The sequence below is a fragment of the Exophiala mesophila genome (genome assembly GCF_000836275.1).
Source record: "Exophiala mesophila strain CBS 40295 unplaced genomic scaffold supercont1.4, whole genome shotgun sequence".
Classification (NCBI taxonomy): domain Eukaryota; kingdom Fungi; phylum Ascomycota; class Eurotiomycetes; order Chaetothyriales; family Herpotrichiellaceae; genus Exophiala; species Exophiala mesophila.
In genome coordinates, this window is record NW_015622507.1 from 1,418,475 (window position 1) to 1,433,770 (window position 15,296).

The 15,296-nt window shown below is 49.2% G+C and overlaps 4 protein-coding genes across 4 annotated transcripts; 2 read left to right on the plus strand and 2 right to left on the minus strand.

Moving 5' to 3' along the window:
* Nucleotides 1-1,290: 1,290 nt before the first annotated feature.
* On the plus strand, nt 1,291-2,346 carry PV10_05723 (uncharacterized protein; the record flags this gene model as incomplete). The annotated part of the gene is made up of 1 exon (XM_016370432.1): nt 1,291-2,346. One exon carries the CDS (start codon nt 1,291-1,293, stop codon nt 2,344-2,346), a length of 1,056 nt encoding a protein of 351 aa, XP_016222725.1.
* Nucleotides 2,347-3,399: 1,053 nt separating this feature from the next.
* On the plus strand, nt 3,400-4,769 carry PV10_05724 (uncharacterized protein). Its single transcript, XM_016370433.1, has 2 exons — nt 3,400-3,975; nt 4,052-4,769. The coding sequence occupies exons 1-2, from the start codon at nt 3,689-3,691 to the stop codon at nt 4,173-4,175; spliced, it is 411 nt and encodes a 136-aa protein (XP_016222726.1). The 5' UTR covers nt 3,400-3,688; the 3' UTR covers nt 4,176-4,769.
* A 26-nt stretch (nt 4,770-4,795) lies between these two features.
* On the minus strand, nt 4,796-7,131 carry PV10_05725 (uncharacterized protein). The gene is made up of 2 exons (XM_016370434.1): nt 6,057-7,131; nt 4,796-6,006 (listed from the first exon to the last, which is right to left on the minus strand). Exons 1-2 carry the CDS (start codon nt 6,970-6,972, stop codon nt 5,057-5,059), a joined length of 1,866 nt encoding a protein of 621 aa, XP_016222727.1. The 5' UTR covers nt 6,973-7,131; the 3' UTR covers nt 4,796-5,056.
* A 972-nt stretch (nt 7,132-8,103) lies between these two features.
* On the minus strand, nt 8,104-11,674 carry PV10_05726 (uncharacterized protein). The gene is made up of 2 exons (XM_016370435.1): nt 11,335-11,674; nt 8,104-11,276 (listed from the first exon to the last, which is right to left on the minus strand). Exons 1-2 carry the CDS (start codon nt 11,549-11,551, stop codon nt 8,602-8,604), a joined length of 2,892 nt encoding a protein of 963 aa, XP_016222728.1. The 5' UTR covers nt 11,552-11,674; the 3' UTR covers nt 8,104-8,601.
* Nucleotides 11,675-15,296: the final 3,622 nt, after the last annotated feature.

Here is a 15,296-nt window from a genome sequence, read left to right on the forward strand (position 1 = left end):
GGACCTGGAAAGCGCAACAGCGCTGGGGAGTGCGTCGGAGAAACTCTTGCAAAGAACAAGGATTCTCCGCGAGCTCAGGAAAGTGGTGGCTGAATATGGTAAGTTCGATTGCTGCCGAATTGCAAAGAAGGAATTGACACAGAGCAGACAATCTGCTTGCCACATGGAATAAAATGAAAACCAATCGCATCGACGACAAGACAAGTGCCCACGTGCAACGATGGATGGAAAATGGAGAATCTGGAGAGCAACTGGGTTTAGGAATCGATACTCAGCAAGATCTGCAGTGGCTGCAGAAGAACCAGGACATCAGTACCATTACGCTCAACTCCATGGGTAAAGGAACATCCGTAACGGGAGAAACAATCTTGAAGGGGTCGGGAGATGTTGGGGGAAGAGGCGGGGGCGGAGGAGGAGGAGCAGGCTTGATGGCGCTGTTTGGTTGTGCTGGACGGAGGAAATAATGAACCATGATGACTGCATGACGGTGGACGGTTCAACTGACTCTTCGGGAACTCACTCGACACGGTGACGAAGCAGCGACAGGTCTCGGGCCATGGCATTGGTCCTAGGTGTGCATAAATATAGGGTTCAGGTAAAGGGGAGTGATGGCATTGCGAGCTCTGTGGTTATGATGTCTGGTGTCTATGGACGCACCAAGCTGGCGTTTGGAAACATGATGTTGGGGAACTAGCTGATGATGGTTATCAATCAATGTAAACAAGAGATATTAGAGAGGTGGATATTTTGTTTAGATATAATCTCAAGATTACATGATGCCGAATGTGTGAAATTTAATAGATGCAAGTGTTGATACCATAGGAAGTCAAGGGTCAGGAAAGGAGGCAGTAGAGGAATCCTAAATGCAAGTCCGAATATGGACTAGCCTCTTGGCAGTACTACGACCGGAAGAACCTGCCGCTCGCTCTTTCCTAGTCTTCCACTTCTGGTTGGTTCGTTGACGTTTTCCCCAGGTTCTTGCCGCCATTCTTCTTTTTGCCAAGTTTTATGTCATCACGTGCACAAAATCTAGATTTGCTCTTGGCTGAACGGGACTTCCATCGTCACTCTTTGCAACTTTCTATTTCCATTAGTCACTCAACCTCACTCCTCTTTCAAGGGTTTCATCTTTCATCTTGTTATCTCTGGTACATAGCTCCTTTTCCTTTTGGTGCCTGGGCTGTTGGAAGGGAGAACGGGGTTACTTTACAGTTCCAGCTCAAAGACGCCTGCAACACGCCCACATCCAGACATACATACGCACCATCCATCCACACACACACATACATTATGTTTCCTCCTCAGCAGGGCATCTCGCTCGACATTGAAGCTCTGTCGGGCATCTGCGGCTCCATCTCCATCGCATGCTGGGTCGTGGTGTTTTCTCCCCAGATCATTGAGAACTTCCGCCGCGGTTCTACCGAAGGACTGTCGGTAGTCTTCATTGTTATCTGGCTCGCTGGAGATGTCTTTAATATCCTCGGCGCCATTCTGCAGGGGGTACTACCCACCATGATTATTCTCGCCATCTACTACACTCTCGCCGATATTGTTCTTCTAGGCCAAGTCTTCTACTATCGTGGCTTTACCTTGACTGACCACGTCGCCAATGATGACCACCGCCATGATCGACACACCAACGGTGACGCGGGCGAGACTCGACCTTTATTACACAGCGGCTCCCAGACCCAACCTCCCTCGCGCGATGAGCATGATCGTTCTCGATCTACCACTTCACAGCTCCAGAGACATCTATCCGTCGACGGCACCCACTTGTCCCCTGTCACTCCCTTGCATGACCCTGTTAAGCCTGACGATTCCCCAAGCATCAGGAACGCCAAGCCAACGGGCACTGTCCAGACCATCTTATTCAATATTTTTGCAATCCTGCTTGTCTGTGCCGCGGGTGTTTTTGGCTGGTGGATTGGGGCACACAAGACGCATGGTCGTCGCCACCAGGTTGAGGATGACGATTCTCAGCCTCTCGAATTTGACACGCTGGGCCAGATCTTCGGCTATTTGTGCGCCGTTCTTTACCTGGGTTCCCGACTTCCTCAACTTCTTCTTAATTACAAACGCAAAAGCACTGAGGGGGTCTCGCTACTGTTTTTCTTGTTCGCCTGCATCGGCAACCTTACTTATGTCATGTCCATCTTTGCATATTCTCCTCTTTGTCGCAAACCTGGTCATTGTGAACCTGGAGAGTCTCGCGCCATCTATTCCAGATATATTGCCGTCAATGCTAGCTGGATTGCCGGTAGTTTGGGTACTTTGCTCCTGGACATGGCCATCTTTGTTCAATTTTTCTTGTACCAAACAGCAGATGATGACGATGAAGAAGAGTAGTGGACTCGAGTTCGGGTGGATGAATTGGTGACGATCCGCACTTACATCGCATAATGGGAACTTATGCAACCATTACAATTCTCGTTTGGCTTCTTGCACATTTGACAAAGTTTTCATCTCAAGGGAACCGTCGTGTTTGAACAAAAAGAGCTTGGCGAATTTGGGAATACATCAACTCAATTATTATTTTGTCCATGGGTCCACTTCCTCTGGTCATGAAAAGATATGGATATGGAAAAGTGCATTTTCTGGTGGTTATTTGTTGGAAAGTACCACGAAAAGTTGGGGGAACATTTTGCATTTTACAGTGGTCAACATTGGGATGTGGTCAACCTTGGCATGGTTGTCATCATTGTGAAGGTTCAAATATTGAATTCGGTTATTCGAAAAGGAGAAACCTCAACTGGGACCCTACAGTACTGTAAATACTTGGAAAGAGCATAGGGTTGGAATGCAGCCATCAATTTTGTTGTCTGTCAGTAAGTGACATTCTCGCATCGAGAAAATCTCGGGAGTATTCCAAAATTGGTAGATGTTCTTCGAGAAGAAAATCTGATATTATGAACGGCACATTATAAACACATTCATGACTTTTATAGTGAATACCTGAATTCCCAGATAAATGTCTACGTGGCGAACGCCGTGTGTACGGAGTAGTCACTCATTATCTCGAACGAGTGACCTGGAAGAATGATTATCCGTCGGTTGTCGCGCCAACATCCAAAGTTTACATATTGACGTCATGCCACTACTCAACCAAACCAAACCAAACCAAACCAAAAGGTCATCAAGCCTCAACCAACAAGTCCCGGAACTGCAGTTCAAATCTGGAACGTGGCGTAGTGGATCTTGAACTGGAGTTTGCAATATTTGTACACATGTCGCATGCGTAATATGTAGAAAATCGTTCATCGCTCCACATTCTCACACAATCAACAGAATCAAACCCGAGTAATAAAATAAGACCAAAACTTGAAGGGTGAAGAAACTCAGCGGGTCAGAATTTTGCACGCCCTTTCGCCTTCTTGAGTCCCTGGCAACCACCACCCAACACACTGACACGCTCCTACTACTTTACTATTAAAAAGTATTGGCATTGACCACCCTGCGGGCCTGAGCGCATCGACCACCACTACCACCCAACCTATTCCCTCATCAACAGAAAAAAATATTCTCTGTTTCTCTTTCCAACGACGTACACACCACACGCTGTAAGGCAAGCTCTCAATATCCTTCATCGTCTGTCTTAAACAAATCCGACAAACCACCTGATCCTCGAATCTACGACACGATCCCACCACCACCACCACCACCACCATTACCCTCCAATCCATCCATCACCATGTCCCCCACCAAATCAAACACAAACGTCCTCGCCGAACGAAGTCCCAACACCGGCTCACCCACCAAAGCCAGCATTGACATCAACGGCAAATCCGCCTCTCTATTGACGAAGCAAGCCCCCAGTGTAGCTACATCTGCACCTGCACCACGCTTCGAATTGAACATGGGCAAGGAACAATCATTATCACTATCATCTTCCACTTCTTCGACATACATCAGTCCATCAGATGCGATTCGAAGTCCAACGACGAAGAAACTCAGTGAGATTAAAGGAAAAAGATACCAGTATGTACCTAACTACAAAATTATCCATTGACTACCTTAGGTATGATGGGTGAATTAACCAAGGAATCCAAAACAGGAACGCTAAACCATCCAACTTATTTGCCAAAACTATGGCTATGGAGAGATTCAAGGCACATGAGCAGCAGCAGCAACAACAGCAACAGCTGAAGAAGCAGACTGAGTTGGAGCAAGCAAAATGAGCAGAAGAATGGGAGTGGGAAAAAGGGAATGAAATCATCATTATTACCCGATTCCGCGCCTTGCCTGCTCATCTCCTCTCGTCTTTTCTCTTCAAGCCAGGCTACCTCAGTCTAGCTATTATCAGCCACCACGGCTTTGTTTGTGGGGGTTATCACGATCACCTACATGGGTATTCTGTCTGTCTGTTATCCAAGCAGCAGAGGTTGGCGTCACTTGTTTTTCATTTGGTCATTCCTTGTTTCGAGTCGCTCAAGACAGACGGGCAAGACCTCTCTGGACAAAGGAGGGTGCATTGTGGACGGGACCTTTCTTCGGCCCACTTCTTCACACGGTAGTTGGGTAGATTCGACGTGGCACTTGTTTGATAGATTGACGGATTGATGTGAGTCCGAACTGGATTGGATGCCCACACCGGCCTCGATCATTACACAAGGTCCCTGAGGTACCATACCATAGACGTCGTTGTCGAATCTCAAATCTCGACCATGTCTCAAATTTCAGGTTCCATTGTATTTCCTTGAGTCTGTAGATGTTTGTGACTAATCAGTCATTCATCTAAGTAGAAGGCATGATCTCTACAATAATGCAATGCTTCGACATCGAAGTCCTTTTCTTGTTACCGAGTTTTGATTTCTTTGAGTTCTATCTCTATCATAATCGACTGTGATAATTGTCATTCATGATGATTAATTAATGACACAAATACCCTGTCGTAATAACGAACCCTGCCAACGCCCAACGCTTGCAATATGGACACAGTGGTAATATCATGAAATAGCCACCAATAGTAGATAAGACAGATTGTCAGAAAGACTTCATGTCAGACAAGAAAACGTTACGACGTCTGCTTTTCCTCTGTCATGTATGCTTCTTCAAAGTCTTATTTAGCAGCGAATCGACTGCGAGCCCTCAAATTGGCACCATAGGCCCACAGAAGGTAAATCCCGATGATTCCACCCACGGTCAGGCCTGCCAGAAGAGAGACACCTTCACCAACCCCCAGATTGTGGAATAATGGTCGCGAGAAATGGATTGCTCCTGCGGCAATGGATGAGCGTGCAAAGTCGTTACCCGCAAACAGTGATGCAGCGTATTGTGGGTAAGTCAGAGGAATGTAGATGAAGATGCACTGGAACAAGATAAAGATGCCGACGGTGAAGATGACAACACCGATTGTCGGAACGATCCAGTGAATCTTTGGAGAACTATTGCCGGTCCATGCAAACATGAACAAACCAATTGGTAGGAGAAATGTGGCAGGCAGAGCAGGAATGAGTCTTCTCTCGGGTTCTCCAAGGCCCTTGGTCATGATTTCCGGCTCAAACACCTTCTTCAAGTAGGTAATGTAGATAACGATGGCGATGGTAACACCGACTGAGATGGAGAGGAAGATGAGCCCAATTTCTCCCAGATTCATGCCGTAACCTTGGGTGGCCGAATGTGGGCCGTTGCCAGTGCCGTAGACCAGAGGGAAGACCTCGAAGAATGAGTAGAAAATGCTGTACATGAGGGCGGTGTAGACGCTGGTAAAGAGAACAGCCGGGTCGAATGCGTTGATTTGAACCGGACGCCACAAATTGCTGACAATGACTTCATTGACGTTCATTTTCTCCTGATCGATTTCACCTTGGGACTTGAGGTTCTTATTGCCGGTTTGCTTTCGGAGTCGAGCAGCGCGGCGGAGCAGGATGGTAGCTGACGAAGTCTCGGGGAGGAGGAAGAGCAGGGAAATGTAGACAGGGGCGGAGAGCCAGACGATCTCCCAGAGAGACCAGTGCCAGTTCTCGGCAGGAACGGAGAAGCCTGAGATGATGGGACCAAGGGCGGGGCCTGTTCATGTCAGTTGTGATTGTGGGGAGAGATGGCATTTAGGGACTTACCAGCTGTGGCAAAAGCAGCCCATCCGGTGAGGAAATAAGGCAGCTTCAGGAGAGAGAAAATGTCACCAATTGAGGCACCACCTGTCGCGAGACAAGGACTGCCAAAGAAGCCTTGGAGAAAGCGTAGGACGATCAAGGCAGGGAAGTTGTTGACCACGGCAGTAGGGATTGAGATGATGACGAAAATGCCCAATGTCAAGATGTAGGGTGGATTGCGACCAATGACGGGAATCTCGCTGAGAGGAGAAAAGATCAATGGGCCAATGCCATAACCAAGTACGTACATTGAGAGACCCAGGGCAGCGACATTTTCAGAGACGCCCATCTGTTCAACGACGTATGGGATGGATGGAGTGTAGATTGCGGAACCCATGTATACGGCGAGGGTATAGAGGTAGATTTGCACCACTACCAACACTTTCTTGCCTGTGGACCAGTTCTGGGGGTTCTCTGGGTCATCAGTGGTATACCAGTCGACGAGAATGGTGCCGTCGGAGGTGACTGCGGGGGCAATGGGGCGACTAGGTTGGTGCTGCAAACTCTCTTGCTTTGTGGCATTGGTGTAGGCTTGTTCCAGATCGGCCCGAGTATTGACCATGCTCATTTCTGGTCTGGTCATGATCTTGGAGAGAGTACGGTCGGTCATGGCAATAGATTCTCGATCCACTGCAGTGGCTGCCTGCGTCAAGACAGGCCGGTCATGTTCTGGGGCTTCGATGACCTTTTCGAGTGCCTCGGGGGAGGCATCAGGGGAGGCAGTTGCCGGAGTGGAGGCTTCTGAGTAAAGACTTTTGGTGTGCTGGTAGGAATCTGGACATTGAAAGCCGGTGACTTCCTCTGGGTACTGGAGATATTTGTTGCCTGTAGCCCAACGAATTGCCTGACCCACGGTGGAGTCACGAAAAAGTGCAGACATGTTGGAATGTTAGGACGATTCAACGAAGGTTGGAGGAATGTCGTGGGCAGGGCGAAGTGAGACAGAGAGAAACAACTTGTGGTTATTGATTTCTCAAAGACGAGGCGAGGCACACAGACCCTGACAGATTGACTGATGTTGTGAGTTGAGAAGGAAGCCTTACCGTGCGAGAAGCTGTATGATATATACTTTGAGCTTCCCTTGTCTACCTACATGTATCGGATGAACTTCATGGTGTGCCGCTGACTCATGGACGGACATACGGGGGGATAGGTGCGAAGGGTCGCAACCTGGTGGTAGAACGATCTGCAACTGGTCGAAATGGGCTGGAAAAGAAAACCCATGTCAGTCGATACAATTGAGATTCTGAATAAGCATGTATGATTGCCAATAGGGCAAAGACGCAAAAGTCTAAAACTTGGCTATCAGGTAAGCCTCTGGCGCTTCGACCGGCCGGAGGATGGACGAAAAGTACCAGATAGAGTTGGAGGGAGAAAACACGATATGCCCGAGAGAAAAAGTTATGGGGGGAAATGGGAGTCAGAGTGGACGGAGGTACGCCGTAATTCAAGCGGGTGGGGGGGAAGGAGCGACCAAGAGAAACCCTGACAAACGCATTGGGCCAATGAGCAGCAAGAACGTCCCTGGCGGAAGGTGGGAAAAAGCCTCGACGATGACGACAGCCAAGTCCAACCTTATGTAAGTGTCCCTGTTGTTCCTTCCTGGAATCCATCAAACACCGAAAGTCCAGACCTTATTTCCACCCAACAGAAAACCCGATACTATCATGTCTCACTACACGCTATTGGATACGCCTGGTACTTGTTAAAATGGCGTGCCAGATGATTGGAAATCTTGTGGACTCTGCAATGATCATGACAACATCCAGTTGGGCGCCTGAACCACGCACACCCACACACCAGACCCTGCACTCTCCACATACAGGACCAGACACTTACGGCGTGTTTCCTAGGTCTTCACATGGCATTGTTTCTCGTCATTGACTTGTGTCTTGTCTCGAAATGGTTTCTGCCCTCCGTTGCTACTGCAGAGTGACTCGTATCTCTGTGTACTGGCGCTGGCGCGCTGGGGAGGGGGGCCTCGTACCTAGAATGGCAGTTGGTATGTATTATGGGATTGTCTCATTATGGGTAAGGTACGAAGCTAGTTACCGGCCCTTGCACTTTCCCAATCGTCAAATCCAAGTGGGGCTGCGTCGTTCCCCGACATGCAAACGTGACTCTCCAGCCTTATCCGCTGACTAACATTTGTTACACTTGTACCACATGTGATATCGTTTGTGTATGACCTGGTCGGCCAATTGAACACCATCCGCTACCTGCCACCTCCCACACACATACTAGCGCTGGGTATGAGTGGACGTTGCATCAGGCTGAAATGGTGGATGCATTCCTGCATGCATCCTTCGTACTCCTCCTGTCAGTCGCGTGCGCGTTACATTTGTTGCCAGGTTTAATCTTGACAAGTCCGACAGGTAGGTGGCCCTTGTAGCCAAGATCTAGATCGAAGCGGTAATCAAACTTGGTCCTATCACCTAAGTGTATGAGACAAGCGGTACGACGAATGAATTCATGGGCATCATTGTCGCCAATCTACCTACCTATTCCCTCATATAGCCCATGCTTCCGCATCGTCTCCCGCCTGGATAAATGGTTGGTCGATTTGCTTGATCCCCAGGTCCCCACAGAGCACACATTGTTCAGCAACAAGCCCGTCTAGTTCCGCAACAAGCTTCTGTCGTTGCGGTCCCATACTCAGCCCCTGGTTGACTTCCCCCTGAAGATCCTTGATCCGTTTCCGTTTCGAGCTCCCCGAGTTTTCTAGTACTCGCTTACCCAGGCAGTCGCTGTGAAATGCATGTTGACACGGGAACACGAAAAATTGTCGACTCAGCACCGGGAGCGTGCAGATCCAGCACCTTTCTCCCGACTCGACAATCGCATATCGATTGTCTAACGCTGCAATCTCCGCCTTGATCTGCTCCGCTGTGTGCTGTGAAATGTCCATTTCTTGCTTCAGTCCCTCAATGTGTCTCGAGTATTCCTCCAGCGCCTCGCAAATTTCCTCTTTGAAATCGTCAATCACCACAAAGTCCGGAAACAATGGAATAAGGTCTTCGATTTTGAGGAGCTCGCAACGTTTCAAGAAACCAATCGCATCCTTGATCGACGATGCTTCTTTGATTTTCTTCTCCGCGATCAGCAACCACAACCGTTTCCTGACCTGGTCATTATCTTCGAGTCGATCTGCCACAATCGCCGCCAGATCAATGTCGTCGTGTTCCAACGCAAGTTCTACCGCTTGTTGATACTGCCCCATGCTGCCATATATGTGCACACAAGATTGGACTCGGTCGTGTTGAATACACAATCGAAGCGCAAAGTCGGCGTCATACAATGGTGGAATTGGCTGGGTCTCAAGATACCCGAGTAACATGGTTTCTAATGGCGACGGGTGGGACGCCATAATGGAGATCAGAGTGTTATGCACCGACGCAGGTACCTCAAAGTCATTCGTCACCACGTAAGTGAGATAACGCACCGCCTGATTTTGAGATAGCGGCACATTGGCGTTTTCGTTGTAGCTCAACAACGCTGGGATGAGCCTTTGTGCGTCAAGATTGTTCCGTCTCATCAATATCTCCACAAAGCCTGTGGCCACGTGGGTCATGAGGACGTTGCTGTACCGATAAAACGTCTCCGAGTTGCTCTGCTTGTTAAGCACCGATAGAGCTTCCGTCCATCTCTCGCGCTGCACCCAATACGAGAGCACGTAATCATAATCGGTAATGGTGTTGGCAAAGTAAAGAAGCTCCTCTTCTCGGTCATGGCTCGAGATCACCTCGTACACTGTTTTGGCGTCGAGGTCGGATTTATGCTTGGACACAAATTCTTCAAACTCTCTTCGAGTGGCCTCCAGCTCTTGTTTCGCCCCGCCTGCGTCAGTATTCTCCACCAACTCTGCTTTGGTGGCTACCATGTCGTCAAGCGAATTGAGTTTGGCCATAAATATCTGCGTCAGCCACGTTGCTATCATGACCCGCTGCATATATGACGACTTTTTGTAAGACCCCAATTTAGCCAACAGATATGACCTCAGGGCGTCGTCCTGACCATGATCAATCAGAGACAAACAGACTTCCTCAAAGGCTTTGCTGCTCTTTCCCCAAACGCTGGCTGCCTCCAGATATTGCCCCTTGCTGGACAGGTAATCTCCAGATGCTGTCGCTACCGAATCCTTTTGCGCCGCATCACGGGCGTACTTCAAGGCGGCATCGTAGTCTTGGTTTTGTAGCATAATCTTCCAGATGTCTCGCTCTTCATTGTTGGCAACAATCTCAAAGATCTCCTGACTGGTGAAAAGCCAGAATGTATTTTTCTTCTGGTCTGCCACCAGTCCCAAAGCAGTCTGTCCCTGTTCCAAAACGGCTTGGTCATATACCAGAGAACCATCAAGACGGTTGACCGCAACTATTCGCCCCTCGGCGAGTGCAAGCACATGCCATTGAGACAAAATGGCCGCAGCAATTGGATCCTGAATCAGTTTCCGTCCACCTCGGGCAGAAACAGTCTCTGGGAAGACAGATCGTGGATGAAGTTTAGTGTCACTAAAGATCTTGGTCCCAAGGCTTGGGCCGACTGGTGACGTTGACAATTTGCCGGACAGAACCCCTTGTGAATATAACCATCCGAAGCTTCTCTCTGGTGCTGATGCCGGGTCATTGGGTTCAGGTGAGACAGAGAATGATGACGGTGCAGATGCAACTGCTCCCGCCGTGTCATGAGTAACAGGTGCTTCCTTGGAAAACAAATCGGCATATATAGAAGCTGAACCTTCCTTGCCTTTGCCTCCTGTTTTGCCGATGAAATGACATAGTCTCGAGTGAGATGCCACAATCACCCTCCGGACATCAGGTCTTGCATCAATAGTTTCCGCCCAAAGTCCTGTGACTGCGCCATCTGGGATCTTCCATACTTGGGTAGCATATCTCTCTTCTCGGCGATAGAACTCAGAGGCTGGCTCAATGTATATTTCGTAGATATTTCCATCGGCCCCACCTATTAGGATTTCCCGCGTCGATGCTGTGGGCTGGGATGGGTTCCATGCTATTGACTCGATCGAAACGCCTTTTAATCTGGAGAGAGCTTTGGGTTGCTTGGACTGGCTGTGAAGGTAGAAGTTTTCGCCCAAGGTGGTGCTGACAATGAGGTGGGAAGCAGAGGGGTCAAGGAACATGCGACGGATAAGGCCGATCTCGCTGGTCTTTTTGGGCAGGTCAACATCTGTTCGAGTGAGTTAGCAAGGAGACCGGAAGTTGCGGCGGGTCATTGAACAATGTACCATCAATATCTGAAGGACTCTCCAAGTCGATGCGTAGGATACGTCCAGTGGCAAGGGCCAAGATCAGAACATTATTGGCGACTTGGCCAGCCACAAAGTCAGAAGCGATGTTGAACTGAAGCTGCACTCGTTCAACATTGAAGATGGGTAGAGATGCCTCGCCTCGACCTTGGGCGAGGCCCGGCGCGACATAGCCTTCGTCGAGATCCAGCGCCATGGAGCGCTTGACTTGAAGCTTTCACTGCATTTTGGATCGGGGTATTTCTCAAGAGAGGGCGATGTGTGCGCTTGCACGGGATGTCAAAGGGATTAATGAGAGGAAAATGGAAGCAGATAACACACGATCTGGTGCTCGTTGCCAAAATGCAACGGATGCGGATGCGTTGATGTGTCTCGATGCGTGGCTGCGTCACTGCACGTGATTTCATCCAAATGAGGTCTAGTGTCTCTAAGGATCCCTGAAGTCTGTGTTTATCACGTGATATCAATTTGATCTTCCACTTTACGCTCTATCCGAACAACCTGACAATTTACATACCACCTTCAATTGATTCAACCCAACTCAAATAGGCGAGAGAGTGTATCCTCTTCTATCTTCCCTGCCCATGTATGGCAGTGACATATCTTAGTACCCATAAAGGTTGACGTTCTCGGCCGCACTCTGCTTGATTCTTGCATTCTCTCTCTTCAACAAGAAGCGCATCCACCAGGCACAGGCAATGCTGCAGAGCGCAAATCCAGCACTGGCGCCAAATCCAATACCATATCTTGGGCCGTCTTCCTTGGGCCAGAGGTAGGCTCCGTAGATGTAACCAATCTGACCACCAACGTTGGTCATGGCCAGCACCACCGCTTTCTTTTCTTTGGTCTGAGCAAGTGTAGATGATGCCCATCCTATTATGACGCTGTTGACCGAGTACGCTCCGACAGGGAAGATGAAGCAAGCGACATAGCGACCAGCCGTGTTGAGAGTCGACGCAGCGATGACAAATCCCACAACCGCAATGCTCAATCCTGTGGTAATGTGCCAGGTACGTTCGTGGTAGCGGCCAGATGACCAACCAAAAAAGATTCCAGCTGCTCCAGCAAACAAGAACGGAGGGCAAGTCATGACCAAAGTAATGGTAGTATTGAAACCGAGTGTCTTGACGACGCTGTTCGGACCGGATTAGTGTGGATTTCTTGAAGGTGGAGAGACCACTGGACTTACGTTGGGAAAAAGGAGTTGAACGAACAAGCAGACAGATGGAAGTTCTGCATAAGACAGAAAACCCAAGTTCTGGGGTCTTTCACGGCTTGCTTGAGACCTTCAACGGCCGAAGCCTGACCGGCATCTCCGACTCTGTCACGCTCCATACGGGCATGCGCAAGTTCGCGCTCTTCAGGCTTGAGCCACCGAGTGGTCAACGGAGTGTCTGGGAGCAGCCAGAACCCAAACAATGCGACCAGGGCGGTGGCAGCACCTTCGACGATGAATAACCATCTCCATCCTGCAATGTTGTGGACTTGATCAAGACCGGCAAATACTCCCGCAGCAATGAGTCCAGAGAATCCTGTGGCGAGAATTTGAGCGCAGTAAAGGAGTGCGATGCGGGAAGCCACCTCTGTAGAGGAAATCGTCAGCTATTGCTCTCGATCATAATTGAGACGGGGAGTTTGGTTACCTTTGCGGGTGTAGAAGATCGAGAGCACGTATGTCGCTCCTGGATAGAAGGGCGCTTCGGTGATACCCAGGAAAAACCTACAAGCAACGAGGCCACCGAAGTTTTGTACAAGAGCAGTGCATCCTTATCGTTGTTAGGCATGGACCTTCAGAAGACTCTGATTGGGACTTACCAGAAACGACCGCCCAAACCAGCATCCAAGAACTCATGTAAATCCCAGGGCGGATCCTCGTAATCATCATGTTGCTCGGAATTTGCATCAAAACGTAACCGACGAACAAAATGCTGACCTGGATCGGTTGTCAGGCAAACAAGTCTCATCAACCATGATAACGCTCACTGTTGTGTTGAACTCGGTTCCAGTCATGTTCAAGTCCTCCTCCAGGTTGTTCAGACGAGCTTGAGCAATTGCATTTCTGTCGACGTAGTTGAGGAAATACATAGTACATAGAGTGGGCTTTTTGTCAAGGCGATATGTTAGAGGAGCTGCTACTACTTTGGCAATAGAATAGAGCAAGTACCATGATTCTCCAGTCTAGTTTCCTGACTAGCCGGATCTCTACCGGGTCTGTCTTTGCGACAGCCCCAGCATAGTCCCCAAGGGTTTCTTCTGCTGCTTGCTTGAGGTCCTCAATGCTTTCTGTCGTCCCCTTGACCATGTCGCGGGCCTCCATAGTGACCGCAGGGGGTGAGTCTGACTTCATGATGAGACAGGGAACGCAAGATGAGCCTCTAAATTCTGGAGTCAGAGGAAGCAAAGATCAAGCAAAGAGTATATGGATGTTTAGGATGAGAATGATATTGCAAAAGAAGGCCATCCTTCAAGTATTTATCCTCCATCACCTTTGCATCTGGGGTTCAGGTCGGGGTATTGAATTTCGCGGAGGCCCCTCGGTGGGTACTGATCAACGACCGCCACGACTCCATTTCATGTGGACTGCACCGACAGCGACAGACGAGTCAACTACAGACGAGTAATCCAAGCGTCAATGGCCGATAGATTCTCGGGCCAGAAGACTGACACTGGGCATACTAGCCTCAAGTAGACAGTTCGAAGAAGGGCAACGTTCTTATTGGCTATGGTCTATCAATTAGTGATCAGCTAGAGACGTCCCGTGTTGCTCGTTGCGAGGCACACCAAAGGACTTTAGCATGCCAACAGAGTCTGCAGGATCTCGGGTGCTAGAATTGACGCCGCTTGTCAAGATAGCGGCGTAGGATCCCACCTGAAGGGTTAAAGATACCGCCGTAGTGAGTTCAACGAAGTGGCGTGGTCTTGCAAGTCCCAGAGAAAGCATGGCTGATGGCCAGCTGCATCAGAGTGAGCCTATCGTTTACGGATGGACGGCACAGATGATGCACGATCATGGAGCTGGGTCACTTTGGGATTGATATGGAGTAAGCTTCGGCTATTTCTGCTCGGCGCGGCAAAAAGCTTTGCCAGGGATTGGCAAGGCGAGATACAGTCAAGCATCTGTCTGTTGTCGAAGCGCATCTAAAAGCAATCATTGGCTATTCGGCAATTCTTGGTCAAAACAATGGCCGAAAGCGGGTCGCAAGGGCGTCTCTGCTATGATTGATACCGACAGTGATCAACACCTCTAGACAGCCTCAATATTCATCGGGGATTGTTATGACATTGGTAGGGCATAGAAGTTGAGGACCAGGTGTTCGGCGAGTTTTCACGAACGACAGGGATATCAATGCAGAACGAGAACGGCCGTATCTGGACTCGGTGATCTCAACGAGTCTGTGACTGGGCGAATCGAACTGCGCTGCAAAGAATACCTCAATACACAGGGCAATGCCATAAAATGGCAAGGCATGAAGACCACTAGATTTCTCTGTAGCGATAATCTCATCGTTATTCGTAAGCAAATATGGCCGTCGAAGTAGTTGCTCCAGCAGATACGGAGACCATTCTGCGTCCTGAATCTATCCGCTACTCGACCATTTCCAAGGATACGTCTCTCCCTTCACTGCCCCTATTCCTTGAAGCCCGTAGCCATGCATTGGCTCAACCATGGAAGGCAGCAATCATCGACACTACCAAGAAGGAGAGCTTCACCTATTCCCAGCTATTAAATGATGCAGCCTCGCTCAAGGCCGTTATCCAAAAGCATCTCCCCACCGATAAGGGGTTGACAGAAGAGCCGCGAGTCGCCTTTCTCGTCCCTGCTGGATATGATTATGTGGTTGCCCAATGGTCAATATGGGCAGCAGGGGCCATCTGTGTGCCAATGTGTACGTTTTTCCCAACCTTGAATCTTCTTGTCTCGTTCTAAAGATTGTCAGGCA

Excerpts from the sequence above, each read along its gene's own strand:
- PV10_05724 (XM_016370433.1), top strand. The coding sequence starts at position 3,689 with ATGTCCCCCACCAAATCAAACACAAACGTCCTCGCCGAACGAAGTCCC. Across the intron at positions 3,976-4,051 it reads ATTAAAGGAAAAAGATACCA|GAACGCTAAACCATCCAACT; the intron begins GTATGTACCTAA and ends AATCCAAAACAG.
- PV10_05725 (XM_016370434.1), bottom strand. The coding sequence starts at position 6,972 with ATGTCTGCACTTTTTCGTGACTCCACCGTGGGTCAGGCAATTCGTTGG. Across the intron at positions 6,007-6,056 it reads GGCTGCTTTTGCCACAGCTG|GCCCCGCCCTTGGTCCCATC; the intron begins GTAAGTCCCTAA and ends TGACATGAACAG.
- PV10_05726 (XM_016370435.1), bottom strand. The coding sequence starts at position 11,551 with ATGGCGCTGGATCTCGACGAAGGCTATGTCGCGCCGGGCCTCGCCCAA. Across the intron at positions 11,277-11,334 it reads GAGTCCTTCAGATATTGATG|ATGTTGACCTGCCCAAAAAG; the intron begins GTACATTGTTCA and ends TCACTCGAACAG.